The sequence below is a fragment of the Xenia sp. Carnegie-2017 genome, unplaced genomic scaffold (genome assembly GCF_021976095.1).
Source record: "Xenia sp. Carnegie-2017 unplaced genomic scaffold, XeniaSp_v1 HiC_scaffold_24, whole genome shotgun sequence".
Taxonomy (NCBI): domain Eukaryota; kingdom Metazoa; phylum Cnidaria; class Anthozoa; order Malacalcyonacea; family Xeniidae; genus Xenia; species Xenia sp. Carnegie-2017.
In genome coordinates, this window is record NW_025813487.1 from 18,614,369 (window position 1) to 18,638,631 (window position 24,263).

Here is a 24,263-nt window from a genome sequence, read left to right on the forward strand (position 1 = left end):
TGAATGAGTCAGAATGACCAGTGTATTTTCCTATCCAAAAATGGCTTCTTTCTGGAAATCATAAAGTATTGGCAGCTCCAAAGGGAGGAAAAGATGCAAAATTCAAATCTTATCAGAATATGTAAATGTTCGTAAAAGCGCCATTGCGACTTTACAACATGGAAAATGTTTATAAACACATGTTTAGAATAAATTTATGATTTTCTTGAAAACAAATTACTGTTGTCATAATTTGTTCTTTCGTCGGCTATTACGTACTCCGATTCATTTTTTTTTTTGCAAAGATTCATAATTATCATTTTCTATATTCCTTTTCGATAAGTCCAGTTCTTGATAAGTTTTATCAATTGTGTCATCCTATGGTCGCAATGATTGATAATTATCTTCTTTATTATTAATTTTTGATAAATCCAATTCTTGATAAGTTGTATCAACAGAATTATCCTAACTTCAGGTGGAGATTGAAATTGTTGACAATTTTTACAAAAGCAATTTTGACGATATTGAAAAACAATAGAAACCAAAATTCCAACGATAATTCCAGATGTTAAAGTTATTAAATTAATGTACCATTCTGTTTTGTACTGTTTTATTCTCTCATTTATGTCATCACAAAGAACGTTGTCTAGAGAAGAAGCATAGAACTTAAAAATATGGAAAAAATCAAAAGAGTTTATTTGTATACAATACTAATATACATATGATAACAAGATTGGAGCATTTTGATTGAGCATTGGATAGATTGAATTGAACATTTCCATTAAGTCTAAGGAAAAGGTCGAGATGTTAATTGCTTTGTGTGGCTAGAGCTAAAGTTTGTTATAAAAGAGCGATGTCTTACAAAACTTACAAGTAGCTTTCACTGTTACTTCAATAGATTTTCATTTGTAAAACGTGGATCATTATAACTTTGTGCTTTACATGTGTAATTTCCACCATCATTCAATGTAATATTAGTGATTACTAATGTCTTATTTACAACTCCAACATCACCAAGTATGTTGTTATCTTTATCAAACCATGTGACATTAGCAGGAGGGTTACCTCCTTCACCTCTACATACACATGACACATTATCACCTTCATCCACAACCACATGAGTTGAACAATTAATTACAGCCTTTGGTTTCACTGAAATTAAAAACAAAAAATATTCCTTTCTTAAATTAGTTATGAAAAAGAAAATTAATAATGAGAATATTCGTTAGTGTTAAGTGCATTTTCTTAGGAGTGTTTGATCAATGCCCTAACCAGTCACAAGCCAGCAGGAAGCCGCTTATCACTGGCTAAAAGTCCAAATTAGTGGAAATTTTCCACTAAACTGCTATCCAATGACATTTTTGGATTAAGCCATTGCACTATTAACCAATTTGCTTAATGAAAATTTCATTCGTAAAAAAGACTTTGATGTTGGAAAAGAACAACAACATAACAATAATCACTCAAATTTCAAGATGTATATTAATAATAAATTTTGAAATTTTGAAAGTCAATCGCGTGACCGACTAGACATAAACAATATTGACTTATTATGAAGCCTAAACAACTATCGTTGGTCCTCGAAGAACTATAAACAAGTCACAGTCGTCTAAGGCACCTGATAACCTATTTAATGAGGATATGCAATTGCCAAAGTTAACAGCTAGGTGACGACAGATGCATACGTCAGCGCAGCAGGCAGCGAAAGGGGCATTTGAGGTGTAGGCTTAAGTGTCAATCATAATTGGCAGATGTAGTCTTTCAGCACAACGAATCTAAATCTCGCCAACAAAGAAAAATATATAACTATCTTCATTGTTCAGCACAATCTTGTACTATCGTGTACAAATGGGATGAAACTCATCAGTCGTAATTTGTTCATGTACAATGTAGGATACTAGCCCAACAATTGATGAAGTAAGATTTTAATTTTACCTTTGATGATAGTAAGATTTTCAAAATCAGATAAATCATTTCCCAATTTATTTTTTGCTTCACAATGATATAAACCAGCGTGATTGAAGTTGACTGACTTAATGATGTATGTCATTTTATTACTGACAACACGCATATTATCAGCACCATTATGATAAATTTTGTAGGTTGGTTCAGGATAACCATCAGATTTACAAGATATGGTCACTTTATGATCTTTTTTCACTGACATTGGACTGATGGTAATAATGGTTTGTTTTGGTGGATCTGTAAAGAAAAAAATTAAATTCAATATTCTACACAAACGTTTATAATGAGATCTGATATGCGGTCTTACAAACTTACAAGTAGCTTTCACTGTTACTTCAATAGATTTTTCATCTCTAAAACGTTTATCATTATAACTTTGTGCTTTACACGTAAAATTTCCACCATCATTCAATGTAACATTAGTGATTACTAATTTCTTATTTACAACTCCAACATCACCTATTATGTTGTTATCTTTATCAAACCATGTGACATTAGCAGGAGGGTTACCTCCTTCGCCTCTACATACACATGACACATTATCACCTTCATTTACAACCAGAGGAGTTGAACAATTAATTACCACATTTGGTTTCACTGAAATGAAAAACAGAAAATTTTCAGTCAATATTCAAAAAAAAGAAAATGAATATAAGGTGAAAAGTAGATGATAAATAAAATCAAGTTATTTTAAACATAGCAAACCCCATTAGGAATTTAGGAAAGCAACATTTTACATTACTTCGATAAGTTTTATTGACTATAGGTGAATGGCAGCCGATCCCCAAGGAGTGAAGTACAAAGATATTCTCTATCTGGGTTGAAATTTAAATCGTAAACACGAATTTCCTTTGTCAAATTCAACCATCATGTTATATATAAGAACACATTTTTATGACAAAACAAACCAATAGTTCATAATTGTCTTATTTTTACGGCATTGTGAAAAATTTGGAGGACAGAGTACTGAGAGTTTGTTTACAATTGAGAAATTTTTTAACTCCACATTTTCCACCATGCTGAGGAGCTAGATAGAAAATGCAGAGTTTCTTTATAAGCGTTTGCTTAGGCTTAGTTAAAAATCATGTTAACTATGGAAAACAATACTGATAGTTTACGCTAAACAATCCAATAGTAATTAAAACAGAGACTTTATCGTGGTGAAAAATTTGAATATCGCCTTAAAGAGAGCAAATGCAATGGTAAATAACCACGAAACCCTAGATAAAACGGAGAACAAAAAAAAACTAACAAAAGAAAACAAAGAAAAAATCAAGAGTTCAGAAAAGAACTGTTTTAGAATTAGAGCATTAACCTAAAAATTCTGAAAATAACTGTTTTAGAAGTTTAAGACACTATGCATTTTGGCAGACAACTCGTAAGGTGTCAACGTCTGCTATCTGTTAAGGGTGAATCAACTTGTATTTATATAGCAGTTGTTTTAATGATGATTACTGAAGCGTTTGAGGACGAGTCCTCATCAAAATAAAGCCAATTTGAAAATAAACTGCTTCTATCGACAAAGGACCCGATCATTAAGCTTATTAAATAGCGCCTTCATCGTTTTTAGAGAAAAAGCAGACTTAAGACATTTTATGATTTAAGACATTGTGAACGGTCTTGAGTACCAGCACAGAGAGAACACAGTCCTTAAATATCTAAAGCCAATTTCATGCCAACTATTTGACTTTGGATTGAGTAGACTGTTGGATGTTCAAACATGGACATGGTCCATCGTAAAATGGAGAACGGACGAAATTAACATGGTTCTCTTTTTTATATGGCACCAGAAATCCTTGGTCAATTAACAATGGCATGCCAGGATAGCTTGAAAAAGGCGGTTATATTGAGTCTCTAGGTATTATGGCATTTGCAATGATAAATCCAAAAGTAAGCTATCCTTACTGTAAAGAATTCGAATACTTGGTGGCTTTCTTGGACAGTAAGCCTTAAAAACTCACTCGTCAGCTCAAAAGACACTCAAAAGACTTAAATCAAAGCACTGCATATGAAGGAGCTGATGTTAATCTTGTCTAAAGGAGGCTCCCTACAGTTACTAAGCAGGAGACTGGTGATAATTCGCATGCGCATACTGTGCTCATGTCGAGTGGATTTTTTTTACACTAGCACTGTAACATTATGAAATCGTGTAAGCGTGGATAGACTGTTCTTTGTTCGGCGAGACATAATAGTGATATTACCAGTTGATCAATTGATATCAAATTTTATACCACAAAAATCGAAAGTGGTATCAATAACTAATTTTTTGTCCTATACTCAAATGTAGTAAAATCTGTGATACAAACACTTTAACATAGATTATTCAAATCAAAAGATGCCTTATAATTTCCTTTTTAAATTAAAACAAAACAAAACAAGTCTTTGCATTTGTCTTCGCTCAACGGCTCAAGTATTTAGCTACAGGATTCCAGACTGCGGTCATATATCGTATAATTACGCCCGATGCTAAAGCTCCTTAGATTACATGAAAGGCTTGGATAACCCCGCTGCTAAGTTAAAAATAATAAATACAACTTACTTGCAATAGACACGTTTACAGATAAGTCAATAGGATCATGAGTTAAGTAAATTTATAAACACCAATGTAACTTTGAGTAACATTCTTTAACATCAGAGTTGCAGGCTTGAAAACTTCAACATCTAAACCAAATGACTTAAGGACTGATGTTGAATATTTTAGGTCTCCATTATTGCCACTTATTGTTACAATTGCATGAGCTGCAGAAGCAATGTCAAATGTCCTAAAGGTCCAACTCCGAAAAAGAAAGTTTGCAACGACACAATAACAGTTATAAACGTTCCTTTGGCAAAATTTTCAGGCCAAGTTTGCCACATTAAATACTCAGAACAATGTATACAATACAAGAAAGATTGAAATAATTAAAACTTACCAGCAATATAAACATTTATTTTTGATGGAGGAGTAGGAGGAAAAGTTAAAATAGTAAATGTAAATTCACCATTGTAACTTTGATTTACATTCTTTAGCCACAAAGTTCCAGATTTAAAAACTTCAAATGTTAAAGGTGATGGTGAATATTGGGGTATGTCACGATCATAAAAAAATACTGCAATTTGTGAGGAGGAAGATGAGCCACGAGGTGTAAAACTCCAAAGCCTTGAATAAATGTATACAGTAACACTTAATGTCCAAGTTATATTGTGAGAAGATCCAGGTAAAAATACAAATCTTTGACCATCAGGTGGAGATGTTATTCTTCCTGAAATTGAAATTTAGCTGATATCTATGATTGATAAAAAGATAGTTTAGGGAAAAATACATCTTCTACTAACATAACAAAAGTAATTGATGTTCTTAATTCAGGTTCTATTCAAAAATTGTGAATAAAAAAATAAACTTATTAAATATTACTACTACAACAACTAAGAATACATCAAAAATCATTTAAGTAAAAAAAGAAATGGATATTTGAAATTAAATACCTTTGGCAAGACCAAGAAATGTGATCAATGTAACAGTCCGATATACTAAATTTGTCTTTACCATTTTAACTAAAAAATTATATGATGAATTTTCATGATTATGTTCTTGACGAGTCCCAGGGGGCATGCATCACTGAGAAACTTTTGATTTCGTAAAACAGTGAATCAAATGACAAATAACCAAGTTGTCCTTTAACTTTTACCACTTCAACCCAACGACTTCAATTCAGATGGTTGGACTGCAAACTTCTGTTTAGCAAAGGACTGTACATGGATGACGTCAGACGACTTTGCTCTTTTTAATCGAGTATATTAGAATTTAAAATTGTTTAAAAAAGAGCATATACAATGGTGAATGGTTAAAATAATAACGTAATAGTTCTTAAAAGAAGTATTTAAAACCAGAACACTAAACCCAACAAGTCACGAAAACAAATTCAGAAATTAAAAGTACAAAAGTAATGTTGTGTAATTTCTTTCAATCGTTGTATTTACATTGCTTTCCCATTAACTTGGAATCTTAAATGAAAGAAAGTTTTGCAAAATTTTAGTAAATGTGGGGACAATATAGAATTGCAAATCCGATTTAAAATATAGCGTATTCACTCCCAAGTAAGACATTTGAATTTTACGAATCATTTCAGTGTAAGAAATAATTGGAAATCTGCATTTTGCGATATATATATATTTAGGCTATCTTCTACCTTAGGCTATCCTGCTCATCTGTCATTGATTATCATTAAAGATTAATGAATATTGTCCACTTATGAGCATAATTGAGATGTTTGTTTGCTGAAAACTACCATTGATGTTTATGGAATTGAAGCATTGTTTACACGAAGCAAGGATAGCACTATCCATTGTGCAATGACTCACACATTAAAATTTAGTTCTATTTTGTTCACTAAATCGTTTTAAATTGCAGTTTGCTGTCTTCCTAGAAATTTTTAAATTAAAAAATTTCTATTACCGCCCAAGCTTGCTGAAACAAAGCCACTCGATGTTAGCTTGCCTTTGGGGCTAGGTGAAATCTCACATCTACAGTAGACATGAAAATAAAGAAGCAAAAATAATAATGATCACGAAATTGTTTTATTCGTAAACATCCCTTACACAATGCATATTAAATCATTCAATCGTAAAGAAGCAATTTAAAGAGTTTTCCATCGCACTCCTTGAAATTGCTTGATTTTTCTATCTAATTTCTACACTTAATTTCTATGTAAATAAAAGTTTAAATGGTTTATCCATGATAATTAAAATAATAAAAGTAAAACTACGATTAAAACAATATTCTATTCAAAACGCTGTGTTAAAGTCAGTGTGTAATGTTGTTGCCTTATAAAGGCAAGTAAAATACATTCACAAACTGTAGCATAGATGCCAAGATTCAAGTTTGTTCATGGCAAAAGATTATGTACACAGACACAATCATAAAGTATTCAGTTTAATACTGTTTAGAGATCAAATCTAGATTATATAATGAAGAACAAAGTAAAACTTTATAAATGTAGTAACAGTCTCTACGTACTCTTGTTTTATTAACGACGATCGCCAGTTCTTAATTAAATTTATAATAAGATTAAACTACCATAATAAGAGAAAGAAAAACATGTTTTCGGCATTTTTTAAAAAAATATTCAACAAATGAATCAATTTTTACTTTTTTCTTCAACCATCAAAGAATTACGTCGAGCTTTGTGGATCTTTTCCAAAAGATAAAACTTACTATTCCTTCTTTTCATCGCCTTTTTTGTCATCGCCTTTCTTGTCGTCTTTTTTCTCGACAGGTGCCAGTTTACTCATATCAATACTGGCGTATTCAGTTGGTGCAGGACGATTTTGAGCCGGGTTTTTTTAAGGGACATCTTTTAAATCTACAGAAAAAATACGTATATATTGTAATTACAAACGTTGTTTTTTTCTATTATGTTTGAGCACTCTGGTTACAAAACAATCCATACAATGTGTAAACGTACATCCTGTGTCCCAAGTGCAGGAGTCACCATTTCACTATGGTGATAGCCGGGAGGGCACATTGTTATACACTTGGTATATACTTTATCATATATACATATGATAATAAAATATATGTAGGTTTTTTAATCATGGTAAATGATCTAATAAACCCGTGACGTTAAATAAATTTCATAGCAGTTCGAGGAAAGGGAGGGACGTTAAGTTGATACGAGTAGTGAAATAGAGAGAGACGTTTACATCATTTCTATCACCTTATTGTGAGCAAAACAGAAACAAAGTCAAGACTAAATATACGGTTTCTTAGCCCAATCGATAAAACAATTTAAATTATGACAATGTGCCGGGTTTGTCTATTGCAGACTGAACGTTTATTAGAGACACTCGTCTAATATAAAATCAAGTTTCAACGAAGCAATTCGTATGTATTGTTTTCAAGTGTGTTTACAGGTCTTTAGGAATAAATTACTGCTAAATAATAATAATTCTAAATATGGGGTGCTTTCACATACGAGCAGTTTTTTTAACCCCTCCCCCTGCATAATCACATGATGCATTCAAATTAATCATCACCATAATCCAACTAAAACAAAATAAATGCACAAATTTTATTTCTAAATAATAAATGACAAATATCCACAACAAACCGGATTTCCTTCTCTATTTTCTCTATCCATCGAGGCATAAACAGGTGGTGGTGCTTTACTTGTTGATGGTTTATTTTCATCACTTGTTGATGGATTATTCACTGTTTCATATTGATTACCAACAGATTCATAAGCATTTTCTCTAAGTCCTCCAGCCTCTTCATAATGATTGGGTTGTGCATTATTAGCTCCAGCTAATGGTTCAACACCATTTTCACCGCTGCAACATTAATAACCATGATTAAATTTTGTACATGATATGGACAAAACGAAGAAAATATAGATATAACATTAATACAACAGTTTGTACTGTACGAAAACAACAGCTTCTCTAACTTGCTGAAACCATGAAAATATTTTATTCAAAAGATGAGAAACACAAAACACATTAACATCACATATCACACAAAGAAAATTAAAATGAATAATTCACTTACTGGTATCCTTTTTCTACAATAAACATAACACAAAAGTAGATACTTAATAATTAGTAATACGACAGCAGAAAATGACAACAACCATAATGGCGACAAGGAAAACCGCTCAAAAAGCAATGCCAACAATCAGAGCAATATTTGGTCCATCATCATCATCATCTTTAACTGTAGAATTATTGTTGCCATTATCTTTGCTTGTAGAAGTATTTTGGCTAACTTAAATAAAAAGTTGTGAACTTTGATAAATTTTATCAAACAGTCTTGTTGACGACCCCAAATTCAAACATTAATCAATAGCTTTTTAAATAGGTCTAGCAAATAGTTTGAAATAGCCAGAATGAAACAATGCGATATGCAAAAAAAAAATAAAATTCACAATACACACTAAAGTTAGTGTCAGGTCATACGTAAATTGATAAATTAATAAAAAAAGTTTAAAAAACAAATGGTGAGACACACTCTCCATAAATGATGTTCCACATTAAAGAATTAAAGAAAAAAACGTTAAAAAAGTTACCGTTAGTAGTGGGAGTGGAACTAATTGATGACGTAAAGGTAAACGTCATCGATGACGTAATTATCGACGGCGATAGACTGAATGAGCTTGATATAGGAGCTAGCACAATGACAAAATTTTTCAAATGAGAATGATTCCAATATTGAAATTCCTTCAATATTGAAATGCGTGCCACCAAATCGTGAAAATTTGCTAGTTTGAAATTCCAGTCATTTAAGCAATTCACGCCAAGTAATCTATTTAAATTAATGAACTCTAGGCAATTTACGTTTATAAACACTTTAATGATTATACTGGGAAATACAGATAAGTTAAACATATTTTTACTGATAGTCATTGAAGAATATATATACATAGGAAAAAATGTTATGGTTAATGCAGCATGCAGACATTGCCAGTCATTGTTTTACAACACGAGCCAGTAAAAAGTTATGTAATCAGAGCAATTTTTGTTGTTTACTGAAATTTTATTGTTATAAGGGTATTCAAGCGCATTGAAGAAGTCTAATGCTAATTACAATAAGATAAACATCGGTCTTTCACCTTTTGCTACCAAGAAAGTTCGTACATAATGCAAAATAAAAGTCCAACAAGTGATAAACTGAGGTTCTTAATTTTACCTTCGTAGCTAGTGTTATTTGTATGTTTGTTGTTAGTGGGAGTAGGATTTGTATGTCCGTTGACAGTGAGATATTTAACCTCAGATAAATCATTTCCCAGTTCATTCTTTGCTTCACAACGATACGAGCCAGCATCACTGTAGTTGATGGAATGAATGGTGTATGTTTTATTATTGCTGACAACAGATGTGCTATCTGTACCATTGTGGTAAATGGTGTAGGTTGGTTCAGGCTGCCAATCTGACTCACAGGATATTGTCACAGTTTGACTTATTCTGGCTGACATTGGACTGATGTTAATATTAGGTTGTCGTGGTCGGTCTAAAAATAAAATTCATATTCCACTACAAACATTCAGAATGAAATCTGAAACATAATATTATAAACTTACATGTAGCTTTCACTTTTATTTCAATGGATTTTTCATCTGTATAACGTGGATCATTATAACTTTGTGCTTTACATGTGTAATTTCCACCATTATTCAATGCAACATTAGTGATTACTAATGTCTTACTTACAACTTCAACATCACCAATTATGTTGTTATCTTTATCAAACCATGTGACATTAGCAGGAGGGTTACCTCCTTCACCTCTACATACACATGACACATCACCACCTTCATCCACAACCAGACGTGTTGAACAATTAATTAGCACATTTGGTTTCACTGAAATTAAAAGCAAAAATTTTCCCTAATAATAAAGAAAATGGACGCTGAAACACTCTTCTTCTTAACATAATGAAAAAATAAAGTTTTAGGAATTTTCTGAAATTACAAAGCTTTAACAAACTTCCAACTAATAGCTGAAAATGTTTCTGTCACAGTTAATGCAACGCTAGTTAAACAATAAAAATTCCTGCGTTTTTGTTGCCAATTTTGTGATAAGCATTGCGCTGACGCATATTATTTAGCATAATAAACCTGCTCCAGGAAAGAATTGCATCTACTTTGAAGTAGCAATCCAAAGATACTGCAAAGCTTCAAACATCTTCAGTCTTTTTAATTTGCAGTTTGAGTTAACATTAAACATGTTTTATACATTTGTGATTAGGTAGTTCATATTTTTTAAAATTCAACTCTCCTTCATTTTCCCGTAGGCTTCATGACATTAAGGCCTAATTCCACGGCAGCGAAATGCGAAATAGTTCGCGCGAAATTTTGTTTCTGCGAAATTTTCTCCTGTAATTCGATTTCCACGCATGAGAAAAAGAGCGCCAACTTTTAAATAATATAGCAATATGGAGTTCAGCCGCAAACAATTAATTTGCCTGCTCTTGATATACCGAAGAAGAAAACGACGTTTGAAAAAATACAAAAAGAGATTTTGGGTCAGAAAGCTTTTTAAAAGTCGTGCAATACGAGGGGAATTTGTGAACTTAGTACAGGAGTTGAAACTGCACGACCATGAGTTGTTTTTTAAGCAATTCAGGATGGATCCTAGCCAGATGGAAGAGGTTTTAAGCTGGATAGCGCCAAAAAATTTATAAACAGGAAACTCGGAGAGATGTTATAAAACCTGAAGAGAGATTATGTGTGACTATGCGCTATTTAGCAACGGGTGACTCTTTCTCAACCATATCGATGAGTTATAGAATTGGAGAAACCACAATATCAAAGATTGTCAGCGAAACATCGAATGCTATTTGGGAAGCAATGTTGGAGAAAAACATTTTGAACATGCCTAAAGCACCAGAAGATTGGTTAGCAATTGCCAAATTGTTTGAAAAACGTTGGAATTTTCCTAATTGCTTGGGGTGCATTGATGGAAAACATGTACTCATTCAAGCACCTGCTAGGAGTGGTTCACTGTTTTCAATTATAAAAACTTTCTCAATTGTGCTGCTAGCAGTTTGTAATGGAAACTACCAATTTACAATGGTCGATATTGGGGAAGCAGGCAGGCAAAGTGATGGTGGTGTATTTTCTAATAGCAATCTTGGCTATTCTATTCTTAAGAATCTCCTGCCAGTGCCTAGACCAAGACAGATAGACAGTTCAAATGTTTTATTTCCATTTGTCTTTCTTGGAGATGATGCATTCCCATTACGTCAGAACTTGATGAAGCCTTATGCAAATCCTAATTTGGACATAAGGAAACTTGTGACCAACTATCGCATATCAAGAGCCAGGCGTATAACTGAAAACTCGTTTGGAATATTGGCTGCAAGATTCCGAATATTTAGACGTCGTCCAATTCATGCAAAAGTTGACACAGTTATTTCAATTACCAAAGCTTGTGTTGCTTTGCATAATTACCTAATGAATGGAAAGACATATGCTAACCGATACTGTCCATTAGGTTTTGTTGACCATGAAATCAATGGACATTTCAAAGGAGGGGACTGGCGAGATATGGTAGTTGATACAACTGGTTTGGGTCAAATATCAAGAGTTGGTTCAAACAACTATGCAAAAGATGCTAAAGAAGTAAGAGACAATTTTGTAAATATTTTAATTCAAAGGAAGGAGAGGTCCCTTGGCAATGGCATGCATATGATGTTGATGTAAATAATTGCCACAAATCATGATAACTTTATTTAAAAGACATTAATGTCATCCCTAAAATTTGCATGGGAAATGATCATGATTCATGCAAGGAATTCAATTTTTTTTCAAAATAAAAAACATCACAACAAAACTTACAAACAAAACATAAACCTGTCAGACAAAACAAAGTGAATATTCACATTTCCCTCATTCATCATCCATCTCTTCCAGAAGAATCTGTTGAATTTTTGTTTTTACTTCCAGACTTTTTTTTCTTGGGAACTTTCTCAAAACATCCACAATACTTTTACAAAAAAAGAAATCTTCATCTTCATGTTCTTTCTTATCACTGCCTTGATCTTTTTCTTTTATGGCATTAATTAAGTAGTGATCAATAGGATCCATGTCATCATTTTTTTTCCTTTTACAATGAACTATAGTTGCCTGAGGTTCAACATTAGGGAAGCTTTGATTTAAAATACCTTCTGCACAAGAAATAGGTTCTGATGATGTAGACGAGGATGGGGACTGGTGTTGTGAATGTTGTGGTTCAACAGACTGGATGGTAACGTTGCTATGGGTGGTGCGATTACTTAGTGTATCCCGAAGGAATGCCAATTGACTAAAATATCTGCAGCGAGGTGGCTTATAAGCACCTGCACCTGACCTGTTCATATCTCTTTCTCTGCCAAGACATTTTTTGAAGCTATCACAGAGATTTTTCCACTTGTTTTTCAGAAAGTTAACTAAAAAAGTTAAATAAAAAAATTTAAGAAATTAAGCTAGTGAACACAATTAACACAAAGATCTTTTATTATTTAGGCAACTGCATTTTTAACCATGCAATTGATGACTAGATGTGGTGCAGTACAATTCACAAAAAATTCAACTGTATCCACCAAGTTGCAAAATCTTGAACATCAGAGTTCCTGAACTGCCTATGACATAATCTGTAAAGGAGAGCCTTGCATAATTTCATCCCACACCATACTCTAGTAAATATAGAAGTCACTGTTGTAAACAGTAGGGAACTTAAAAACTTGGAAAAATAAAACATGCATGAAATATGTAACTTCTGTGTACTCTTTCTTATTACTTATAGCATGTTCAAGGTGCACCTTCACCTGAAGGCTTGGCAGAAAACACACCAAACTAAACCATGTACTCACCATCGCGATTAAGTTTTTGCTAAATTTGCCCAGACAATCCTTTTCTTGTCTGACCGTTTGAAATCAGGGGATTCTCTCATCCATAAAATTGGCAAAGACTGAACTTCGCTAATAAGTATTTCACAAAAATCATCATGGAAATCGGGAGTTTCGTTGGCATTTACGCTATGAAGTAATAGAGCTGTGTCTTCCGAAAGACTAGTCATGTTGATTTCCAGAGACGCCATATTAAATTTTGTTTACAAAGCAGTTATTTCATTGGTTTCGCTGGTTTTTTTCGCTTGAGAGTTGAAACAATTTCAACTTTGGCGAAACAGAAATTTTTCGCCGAGAAATGCCTCATGGCAAGGGTGCGCATGCGTTATATCAGTTTCCCGCGAACTATTTCGCATTTCGCTGCCGTGGAATTAGGCCTTTAGGGAGCTTTAGCAAGAGTACGACTACGAGTACGAAGTTTGACCGTGTAAGAGAATGGCACGAGGTAGTTTGTTGTCGGTGTCGCTTCGTCAAAATTTTGCTTTAGTTGTAAACAACAGAACGAGCCTTTTATTGTGTAAAACACCGACGTTTGCGAAGCAGCTACGGCTCTATTTGTTATTAATGATATCAATGAATCGGTAATACTGGTTTGGCGAGAATATAGGACTTTTTAAACTGAAAAATCTTCACTATTTTAAGTTTTATGTACGATATATTTGTACTATTTTATTGTTTGTTTACCTTTCACTTTGCGTACGAAATACATGAAAGTTTTGCAGGTCATATTTTCAATTTTAATGTACATCTGCGCTCAAAAGGTTCTAAATTCAAGCCTGGATGCTCGAAAATAGTACTGTAAACTAATTTCTCACAGAATGAAGAAATATACCTACTTTCTTTGCTTAAAAAGACATCGTAGTCGCGACTACGAATTTTTTACAAAACATCGTACTCAGATTGATGACGGCTACGTGTTTTTGTTGTCGCAACAATGTTTTTGCGCCAAAATGACGTAAATCGTACTCGTAGTCGTACTCGTAGTCTTTGCTAAAGCTCCCTATTATCGCAAAATTTCATTTGACTGCTCTCCTTATCTGAGTTGCTAATACACAATTTAATTCATACTTTTATAATCCACCAATAACATGGGCCACATGACGGCCCAAACAACCGATAAAACTTAAAACAATACCATGAAGCAGGGCTGAAGACATATGGAATTATGGAAAAAACACCGGCACACGCTATGTCGTTAACCATTTACGGTTGCACATCGTTTGAATATTTAAGTCCCCACAAACGATATACGCTGCACCCCTGGTCTTTTTTTATCTACCTTTTTTACCCAAATGCTGTGGTATTGCAGGGGCGGACTGACCTGTTCATGACTTACTAGGAAAACTCAGAAAGGGGTGCCTGTTTGTTGCAAGTAGCCATTTGTAGGGGGAGGGGCTGAAGTGCATGTGCTGCTATATCGAGTATAAGTTATTGACAGCTACTTGGCTATAACAAGTTAAGGCGAGAACTCAAATGAACTACATAACTAATAAAACGACAAATAAGATTTTGAGGATTTTGTTCTTTGAGAACTGCATGATGTTCCCAGCACTAGGCTAGACCATATCATATGCTTGCACCATTGAACAAAATGTTTTCACGTAAAATACTATGCTAGAAGTAGCAAAAAAGCTTTTAGGCTAACAAATTGTAAGCAATTTTAAATAGCGTAGATTACTCAAAAGCTGCATGTCAATAGAAATTGGGAAGTTTACCAATACACATAGATGATAAGGACACATCTGATTGCTTTTGCATTTTGTCATTGTAGCAGTACTATCTTTATCCTGTTGTACTTTAATAGACTTACCAGTGTTTTATTTACTATTTTCCGGAAAAAGGGCCAACGCAAAAGAGCATATGAATGCGTGGAGCCCCGGGAAACTTCCGGGTGTCTTAATAGGCCAGTCTGCATATGTGATTTTGTAAATTCTTGGATTGCAAGCTACCTCACAGTCGCCATGCTGGATAATTTTAACAAAGGACTTTCCTTATCTACAATGTAAATTTCATCCAACATGGCGAGCATTCCATTGTTCTCTTACTCCCAGGGAGATGGTTGCAAGCCACCAATAAATACGTTCGGCAAACTGCTTATATATAGCTACGTTACTTCATAAACCATGCACAAGTAATGCCCTTCATGATAAAGTGGAGGAAACTCTGAACTTTCAAAGAACAGAAAATTAGTCATCCTGCTTTCTTTGTTTACTATAAAAATGGCCGTTGAGTTTGCAATTCAATTTTACAAAAGTGCTTACAAATAAAGAAACTAGATGTACACCGCACTTGACTAACTGTTTAGATGAAACAGCTCCATTAATTTGACATATCTGAGTGCGGTTTGTCAAGTAAGATGTCAATAAAGATAAAGCATTTCCGTTTATGCCATACAGTTTAAATTTATTTAGTAAAATTTCACGATCAACAGTGTCGAAAGCCATTTTTAAGTCAATGAACACAACAAGGTTGAATAATTTTTGTCAATATTTATATACCAGCTATTGGTACAATCTAGTAAGGCTGTAGCTGTTGAATGATGCTTTCGGAAGCCAAATTGGGAGTCACTTAGTAATTGAAATTTCGTTAAGTCATCATAAAAAGTTGGTCGTATAAAATGCTCTCCATAATTTTGCTGACTGCCGGTAAAACAGAAATCGGTCTGTAGTTGGTTGGCAAATTCTTTTGGCCGTTTTTGAACAATGGAATAAGTCTAGCAATTTTCCAATTATTAGGAAAGTTACAAGATGTAATAGAATGGTGAAATACTAATGTCAATGAGTCAGCAATAATGGGCGCAGCTAATGGAAATTTTTTCAATACCAGTAGATTTTTTATAGGAAAGACTACATAACATTTGATAGTTTACTTTTGGTTACAGGTTGAAAATTTGAAAATACCGATTTGGGATTTTTTATAAACTCTTGAAAGTTACAATTTAATGAGTCAAGTTTTTCAGTCAATTCAGACCCAATTTTTGAAAAATATAGATTGAAACCCTCAGCAATATCCTCGGAGTTTGTCAGATTGATGCCATCTATACTTAACTCATTGACATTGCCCCGTCTGTTTTGACTGCCCAATAGATGGTTGATTGTTTTCCAAGTCTCTTTTGGTTTGTTCTTTAGACCAGCAATTGTCCTTGCATAATAATTTTGTTTAGCTTTTCTCACTTCTATGTTGTTAACTTTATCCCTTAGTTGCTTAAACATATTCCAATCAGTTTCATTCTTGTTTATGATGGCTTTTCTCTTGAATGCATTTCTGTCAATAATAAGTTGTTTAATGTACCTTGTAACCCTAGGTACATTTTTGGATTTGATTTTCTTATGTTGCACAGGAGCATGTTTATTAAGTACTTCATTAAATAGCGTTTTCCATAAATTCCACATGTCGTTGGGATTATTAGCAAAATAAAATATGTGCTCCAAATGCTGATAAGTTAAATCTTCAATAAATTTTTCACTATTGAAATTTTTAATGTTTCTAATTTCAAATGTATTCTCATTTTGTTTTTGGGAAGTTAATTTTCCTAACCGCAAATATCAAGTTATGGTCAGAAATTCCACTATGTATGACGCCAGAATGGGAAATATTGTCTGGGCTATTAGTTATTACATGATCAATAAGAGTGGAGGTTGACAGTGTTACTCGCGTGGCCTCATTAATGAGTTGAGAGAGTTGATACAATTAATATAGAGATATAAGTTTCTTTGTTGGTGTAACAGGTTCATGTTTAAGCATGTCGCAGTTAAGATCACCAAGAATATATAATTCTTTACGTTGATCGTCAAATTGTTTGATTAATTTTTCAAAATGCAAAAAGAAATCATTAGGAGAGTAAGGTGGCGATAAATAGCACTACCAAAAAATTGGTCTCCCAATTTGTTCAAGTGGAGATTGGAGCCATTTAAGTGATTTTTGCCAGTATTTTCGTTATTTATAAAAGAAACATTATGTTTAGAGCATAATTTGTAGATGAGAGAATTATAAAAAGTTATTTTATTTAAGGAAACCTTGCCATCAAATCTTTTTACAACACTTGAAATTCCCACTTTACCTGCTAACTTTTTCGAACTTACAATCAAGGTTTCTAAACCTGTGGCAACTTCATCAGCACTACTGTTGACAAGATCATTAGTACCAACATGAATAATAATAGTACCATATTTATTTTGGGGGATCTCCAGGACTTTTTGCTGGATGTCCTTTACTTTTGCAGCACTGAAGGAGTGGCAGGTAGATTTCCATCTCGCTGCCCAGGAGATCTTTTTTGGAGCTATATGTTTCAACATTGAGTCACCAATGATAACAGTTGATGCAGTTGAATAATTATGGGTTTTTTGGTCAGTTATATCTTGGTCATCAATAGGAGTGTCAATTTTTGATTTTGTGAACTTTTCTCCTGCTTATTGCGGTAGGCATTCCGTTGAGATTGAATTTTTTTGTCAGTTTGCTCGTTGTCTTCATCAGGATTGCCAATTTTTAATTTTAAAAACTTTTCCTTCTACTTACATCGGTAAGCATTCAGTTGGGATATATCGTGGAGATTTCCAAATCTATTTACTAGAGGAAGAGGATTAGTTGTTGGTTTTTGTTGATTGGTCTTGGGTTGATTCTTACGATTGACATCTATCCAAGCATTTTGATTGTTGACAAGCAGAGACAAGATTCGATCGTTGTCTTCTCTTAGCATGCTAATAAAAAATTTCAAATGGTCAATCTCGGCTGCCATTTTCGCGTTGTCGACTAGAAGGACGGCTTTTTCGATATCATCGTTTTTCGATTTTTCTTCTAAAATACGTAGACGATTGAGGATTTGGTCGAGTTTACTTGCATTATCGACGATGTCTAACTTTTCTGAAACAATTTTGTCTGTGCTGGTTAACGTTAAAACAAATGTCTCGACATTAACAATGCGCGCGCGAAATTTTGGTTCTTTATCATTAGGTTCGGTGCACGTTTCATTTTCTTTAGTCTTGTTTCCGTTCTTTGGCAGATCTTTCTGATTACATATCTTTTTCTTTGGTTTCATCTGTTTTGGGCAATTTCAGAATCAAGCTTTTAACATCAGCATCTGTAAGCGTGGATAGACTGTTCTTTGTTCGGCGAGACATAATAGTGATATTACCAGTTGATCAATTGATATCAAATTTTATACCACAAAAATCAAAAGTGGTATCAATAACTAATTTTTTGTCCTATACTCAAATGTAGTAAAATCTGTGATACAAACACTTTAACATAGATTATTCAAATCAAAAGATACCCTATAATTTCCTTTTTAAATTAAAACAAAACAAAACAAGTCTTCGCATTTGTCTTCGCTCAACGGCTCAAGTATTTAGCTATAGGATTCCAGACTGCGGTCATATATCGTATAATTACGCCCGATGCTACAGCTACTCAGATTACATGAAAGGCTTGGATAACCCCGCTGCTAAGTTTAAAATAATTAATACAACTTACTTGCAATAGACACGTTTACAGATGAGCCAAAGGAATGAGGAGCGTTGATAGAAAATTTATAAACACCGATGTAACTTTGAGTAACATTCTTTAACATTAGAGTTGCAGGTTTAAAAACTTCAACATCTAAACCCAAAGACGTAAGGACTGATGTATTATAATCTGTTGTGTCATCATCAGTTATTCTTACAAATTGTTGAGCTGCAGAAGAAGGAGTGTCAAATGTCCTAAAGGTCCAACTCCGAAACTCAAAGTTTTCAATCTTATTTAATGTCCAAGTTATATTGTGAGAAGATCCAGGTAAAAATACAAATTTTTGACCATCAAGTGGAGATATTATTGTTCCTGAAATTGAAATTTAGCTAATATCTATGACTGATAAAAAGATAGTTTAGGGAAAAAATACATCTTCCACTAACATAACAAAAGTAATTGATGTTCTTAATTCAGGTTCTATTCAAAAATTGTGAATAAAAAAATAAACTAATTAAATATTACTACTACAACAACTAAAAATACATCAAAAATCATTTAAGTAAAAAAGAAATGGATATTTGAAGTTAAATACCTTTGGCAAGACCAAGAAATGTGATCAATGTAACAGTCGAAAATACTAAATTTGTCTTTACCATTTTCACTAAAAAATTAAATGATGAATTTTAATGCTTATGATCTTTGAAAATAAAATCATGAGTCAACATGGTTAGTGCTGTGAAAATTCCAGTTTTCAGCTGCGGCTTGTCAATTCTGAACTGGTAAAAATAGTCGGCGCTGCGGCCCATCTCCGGTGCACAGAACTAAACATGGTGCATCAAAATAAATAGTAATTTCTACTCGTAAATGGGCAACATTTTGCGTAGCAATATGTTCCATTAATTCTACCACAGAAATATCTTTATCATTGCAATAAATTTTTTGTGTTTTAATTTGCTTTATAAAATAAAACAGTAAACATGTGCGCTGATTGGTCAAAGGCTAAGTTTGCATTAGCCTGGGTAAACTGATCTTAGCTGAACCTCAATCAATTAAAGAGATTTTGTGAACCATTCACTAATGAACTTTGTGGAAAATTAAAACGCAAACCTTGAAAATCTTATGCAAACCTTGGAGATCTTTGTGAGAACGCTCAAGCAAGAGCAAAACCTGCTTTGCACTGATCAGATCTTAAGTTCTCCAAAAGGTCTCTTCAGTTTACATAAGCCTGTGCAAACATGGTTAACATTTTTCTTTCTTGACTTGATTGGAAAAGCATAAGATGTACATAAATACTGTTTCCTAAAGATTATGAATCATTTGATACATTTACATCTCACATTACAATTATCGTAAGTGACCAGTGACATATCTTTAGTTCTGCTATGCAAATTATTCATGAGTTCACTAGCTGTAAAAACAATAGATTTCAAAAAAATGAACAATGACGATGATCTGAAATTTACATAGCACAACCAAATTTGCAGGCTAACTTTCCTAATGTTCTTAACAGAATAAACTTGAAATTTAAATCATTTAACTATGCTATTAAAGACGATACACAAACTACAAAAGAAACATTGGTTATAGTTAAGGATTGACATTGCTTTAGCAAAATGAACTTTAGGAAAAGACAGTTAGCTGTACAGGAAAGTAATTTTGTGTAATTCTTAAATAATAGTGAACAGAAATTCTTCTCTTTTCAACCAAAATGCTTTAGTTTTGAATGAAATTTTACCTTTTACTAACTGTTTGTAACTACTGCAACTGGAAGTTAATTTAGTTTTCAACTAGGTCCACAGAAAAGCCCACAAGCATAAACTTATTACAGTATAAGAATTGATGTAGTTGTAAACTGTTTACGCATACTTTTACTATGTTTTAATGTTTTGTCAGTTGAATTTTCATACTATTGTCAATAAAGACTGTGTTGTGTATACTGTGCTGATGACTACCATACAATATAATCTAAGCATTCCTCCACATAAACAAGACCCACCTATATAAGCCCAAGAAAGAAGGCATACAAAATTATATAAGTTCAAGGCTTATGGGCAAATGTTTACAGTATGATTCATGATAAAATATAGTGATTGTTAGGCCCATGCAGTGTGCAAATTAGCGGTGTGCAATGTGCAATTTGCACATCGTTTTAGCTAAAATGAAAACAATTGCACATCACTTTTTCAAACGACATGATAAAAACTTCTATTCAAACGGTACACGAAAAACACTGTTGTGAATCATATGAATTTGTTCACGTTTAAAAATATTAATTTAGCAATTAGCACTATATAATAATTAATGTAATATCGATTTGATTATGCCTCTAAACAAACACTTTCGTCAAAAAAAATTGCACATCGTTTTTTCTGAACTAATTCGCACACTGGGCCCATGGAGGTAGGGTAACCCTACCAGAAGGGTTACATTAGCAAGCAAGTTACCCAACGTGAAATTGCTTTATATGTAGCATTTACATGTGTGCTAGGGTAACCCTGACGGTTAGGGTTTCCATATCAAATTGATAAGGTTAGCACAATAGTTGGATTATGATATTTTTATTTCATAAACCATAAAAATGTTTGAGATAAGGTAATCCCTTTCAGTAGGGCTATGTTCACATCATATCTACTCAACATATTTGCATATCAGGGAAAATAAATTGCTTCGCGAGCATAAAATTATACACAAGATGCACTACATGACTTTACAGAGACAAACAATAAAACTAGAGCCCATCCACCATCTACAAGGAAGTTGTCGAGATGGCAAAGAAGGTTGACACAGACCTGTCAATGGTAGAGTCACTCTACACAAAAAGATAGCCTTGCAAGTATGGTTACACTATTCCCATGTAAACAGGCCCTTATTAGTTTGGTAACTAAACAATACAACAGGAAGTACAGAAATATTTTCATAAATCAAAGAAGAAATGAATCCCAACATACTCATTTAGTATTTAATGTAGTGTTTCGTCTTGGTCTTTTAAAATTATGAAATTCAAAATGCATCAAAATTCTTAAAAAGTTTTGTTTAAAGCGACGTTAAGGTAAAGAGATCTTCATCAAAGCATATCAATACAAAAGCTGTTGTATTTTAACGTATACACTTGTGCACCATATTATTGAAGGTTTTCTCGAATTCAGACTAAAGCCTGGGCCACACTATCGTCTATTTTGACGAAAACGAAAACGAAACGAAAATTCGTGCACGAAATGCATGCCAGACACGACGAAAAATTACAAGCATGTTTGCAAAGCCAAAACTTTTTTGGCCTATAAGCAAGCGGCGTTTTTGACAGATTAGAAAAAATGGCGATCTCTAAAAGAAAAAGATTACTTTTTCTTAAGAAAAAGTTACTGCTTTTAAAGTTGAAAACAAGCAACAGCAAACGTCGATACTGGATTCATCCAATTAATAAACGACGTGATCGTCTTGGACTATTTAACAACTTGATTAAAGAATTACGAGAGCCGAACAATGAAAATAGACACAAGGTTAAATAGTTGGAATGTTATTAAACAAAAAGAATGATAGCACAGCGCTATACAAACAATAACGACCTTATCTAACAACATTTGAAATTAACCTTCCACTCCTCTTCCTTGTAAACCAGACAACTATAAAGCAAAGAGCCTTATACGCTACAAGTCCGGCTTGTGACCGGTATAGCAGAGTTAAAAGGTGAAAGGTTGATCATAGATTAATCAACTGAATATTCCTGCTCATTTTTGTTTGGAAGCATGTTGAACAGTTCATGGACAAAGCTCGAATTCCATATTAAATATCAGTAACATAATCCGGTGTTAATGTACATCATTGCCCTTCAGTGAAAGCATCCCGCTTTCCACTGGAAAAGAATGAATCTAATATCGATGTTAAACATAGATTCTTACAAGCATCAGTGATTATACTTGTGATTATACTTATACATATCGGCAAGCGGGATGCTTGTAAGAATCTATGTTTAACATCGATAGTAGATTCTTTTCCAGTGGAAAGCGGGATGCTTTCACTGAAGGGCAATGATGTATTGTCTAACATTAACACCGGATTATGTTACTGATATTTAATATGGAATTCGAGCTTTGTCCATATGAGCTGTTCAACATGCTTCCAAACAAAAAATGAGCAGGAATATTCAGTTGATTAATCTATGATAAACCTTTCACCTTTTAACTCTGCTATACCGGTCACAAGCCCGGGACTTGTAGCGTATAAGGCTCTCTGCTTTATAGTAGACTTGTCTGGTTTACAAGGAAGAGGAGTGGAAGGTTAATTTCTCAAATGTTGTTAGATAAGGTCGTTATTGTTTGTAGTTGTTGGTTATAGCGCTGTGCTATCATTCTTTTTGTGAAAATAGACACATGAAATACTTGCGAATGACGACGACAAATTTTGACTACATTTTGGATTTAATTAGACCTCACATCACTAAGTTGGCACACATCTTAGAAAGTCTATTAGCCCTGATTTATCAAAACCTCTTGCCACTCCGCCATGTTTGAGTACAAAGTCTGATATTATTAGCCAATAGTATGCGTTTTCGTAAACGAAAAAGGTCAAAAGTTTAATTCTTCTCATATGCACGAAAACGAAATTTTCGTCGAGTTTTCGTTCAAAATTTTCGTTGCGGCAGTTTTCGTTCTGATTTTCGTCGATATGGACGATAGTGTGGCCTAGGCTTAAAACTTATTTTCTTTCACAAACACAATTTTAGTATTGGCTAATTTTAGTTTGAACTAAGAATTCTCGATAAGAGACTCGTTTCAATAGCGCCTGTCGAATGCCATGAATATTTACGCCAAAACTTTACAGCAAAACAATATTTTCATTCAAGACAACAAGTACAAGTACGTTATTCCACTAAAAATACAGCAAAACGTAACATACCCATGTAATTTGGTTTTCTTCAGTGAGAATTTCAGAAAGACTCAATTTCCTGCTTCGCAACGTATGACGTGAAGTTAAGTATGGCAAGCCAAACAAAAGTGTATCGAGAATTCCAACCACTAGTCGAGAATCATAAGTGACATATGAGAAGGCAAGCACGTGTTGAGAAAATCAACCATACGTCGAGATTTCTGACTGGCAAACTGGACAGCGGTTGCGAAACGTATATTATAAATACTTCGTGCCATCCATATAACATAACATGGTCTTCAGGAAACAATGGCTGAAGAAAAAACTACCGTGAAATTGGCACCACATTGGGCACCACAATCAACACAACATTCATCACATTATTCATCACCACATTCAACTAAAATTTATCATTCAAAATGATAAATCGAAAAATCGTCTTTAAAACACGTTTTCCATCAAATACAACAGTAAAAACATTTCTTAAATGTTTATTACTATTTTACTGTCCTTAACCATCACAAAGAAAGTATAAAAGTCAAAAAATTGAAGAAAACACAAAACTTTAGGTTACAGTGTACTTTTCATTTCCCTTAATTAGCGTATAATTTAAAAACTACACTGTAGAATTTTTTTAAACTTGGCCAGA

General features: G+C 33.4%; 1 protein-coding gene and 1 long non-coding RNA gene across 3 annotated transcripts; one reads left to right on the plus strand and one right to left on the minus strand.

Annotated features, from left to right (window-relative positions):
* Positions 1 to 516: 516 nt before the first annotated feature.
* LOC124451760 lies at positions 517 to 11,985 on the plus strand. The gene is made up of 3 exons (XR_006950661.1): positions 517 to 605; positions 4,377 to 4,382; positions 11,974 to 11,985. It is a non-coding gene; the product is annotated as an uncharacterized LOC124451760 (long non-coding RNA).
* On the minus strand, positions 9,251 to 23,707 carry LOC124451704 (hemicentin-2-like). 2 transcript variants are annotated; one of them, XM_047002322.1, is made up of 5 exons: positions 23,645 to 23,707; positions 19,344 to 19,412; positions 18,776 to 19,120; positions 9,999 to 10,280; positions 9,251 to 9,928 (listed from the first exon to the last, which is right to left on the minus strand). In XM_047002322.1, exons 1-5 carry the CDS (start codon positions 23,646 to 23,648, stop codon positions 9,537 to 9,539), a joined length of 1,092 nt encoding a protein of 363 aa, XP_046858278.1. In that variant the 5' UTR covers positions 23,649 to 23,707; the 3' UTR covers positions 9,251 to 9,536. The 2 variants fall into 2 exon arrangements, with proteins under 2 accessions (XP_046858278.1, XP_046858279.1); XM_047002323.1 differs by lacking the exons at positions 9,251 to 9,928; positions 9,999 to 10,280 and adding an exon at positions 12,127 to 12,847.
* Positions 23,708 to 24,263: the final 556 nt, after the last annotated feature.

Excerpts from the sequence above, each read along its gene's own strand:
- LOC124451704 (XM_047002322.1), bottom strand. Across the intron at positions 19,121-19,343 it reads ATTTCTTGGTCTTGCCAAAG|GAACAATAATATCTCCACTT; the intron begins GTATTTAACTTC and ends TTTCAATTTCAG. Across the intron at positions 9,929-9,998 it reads AATAAAAGTGAAAGCTACAT|ACCGACCACGACAACCTAAT; the intron begins GTAAGTTTATAA and ends TTTTATTTTTAG.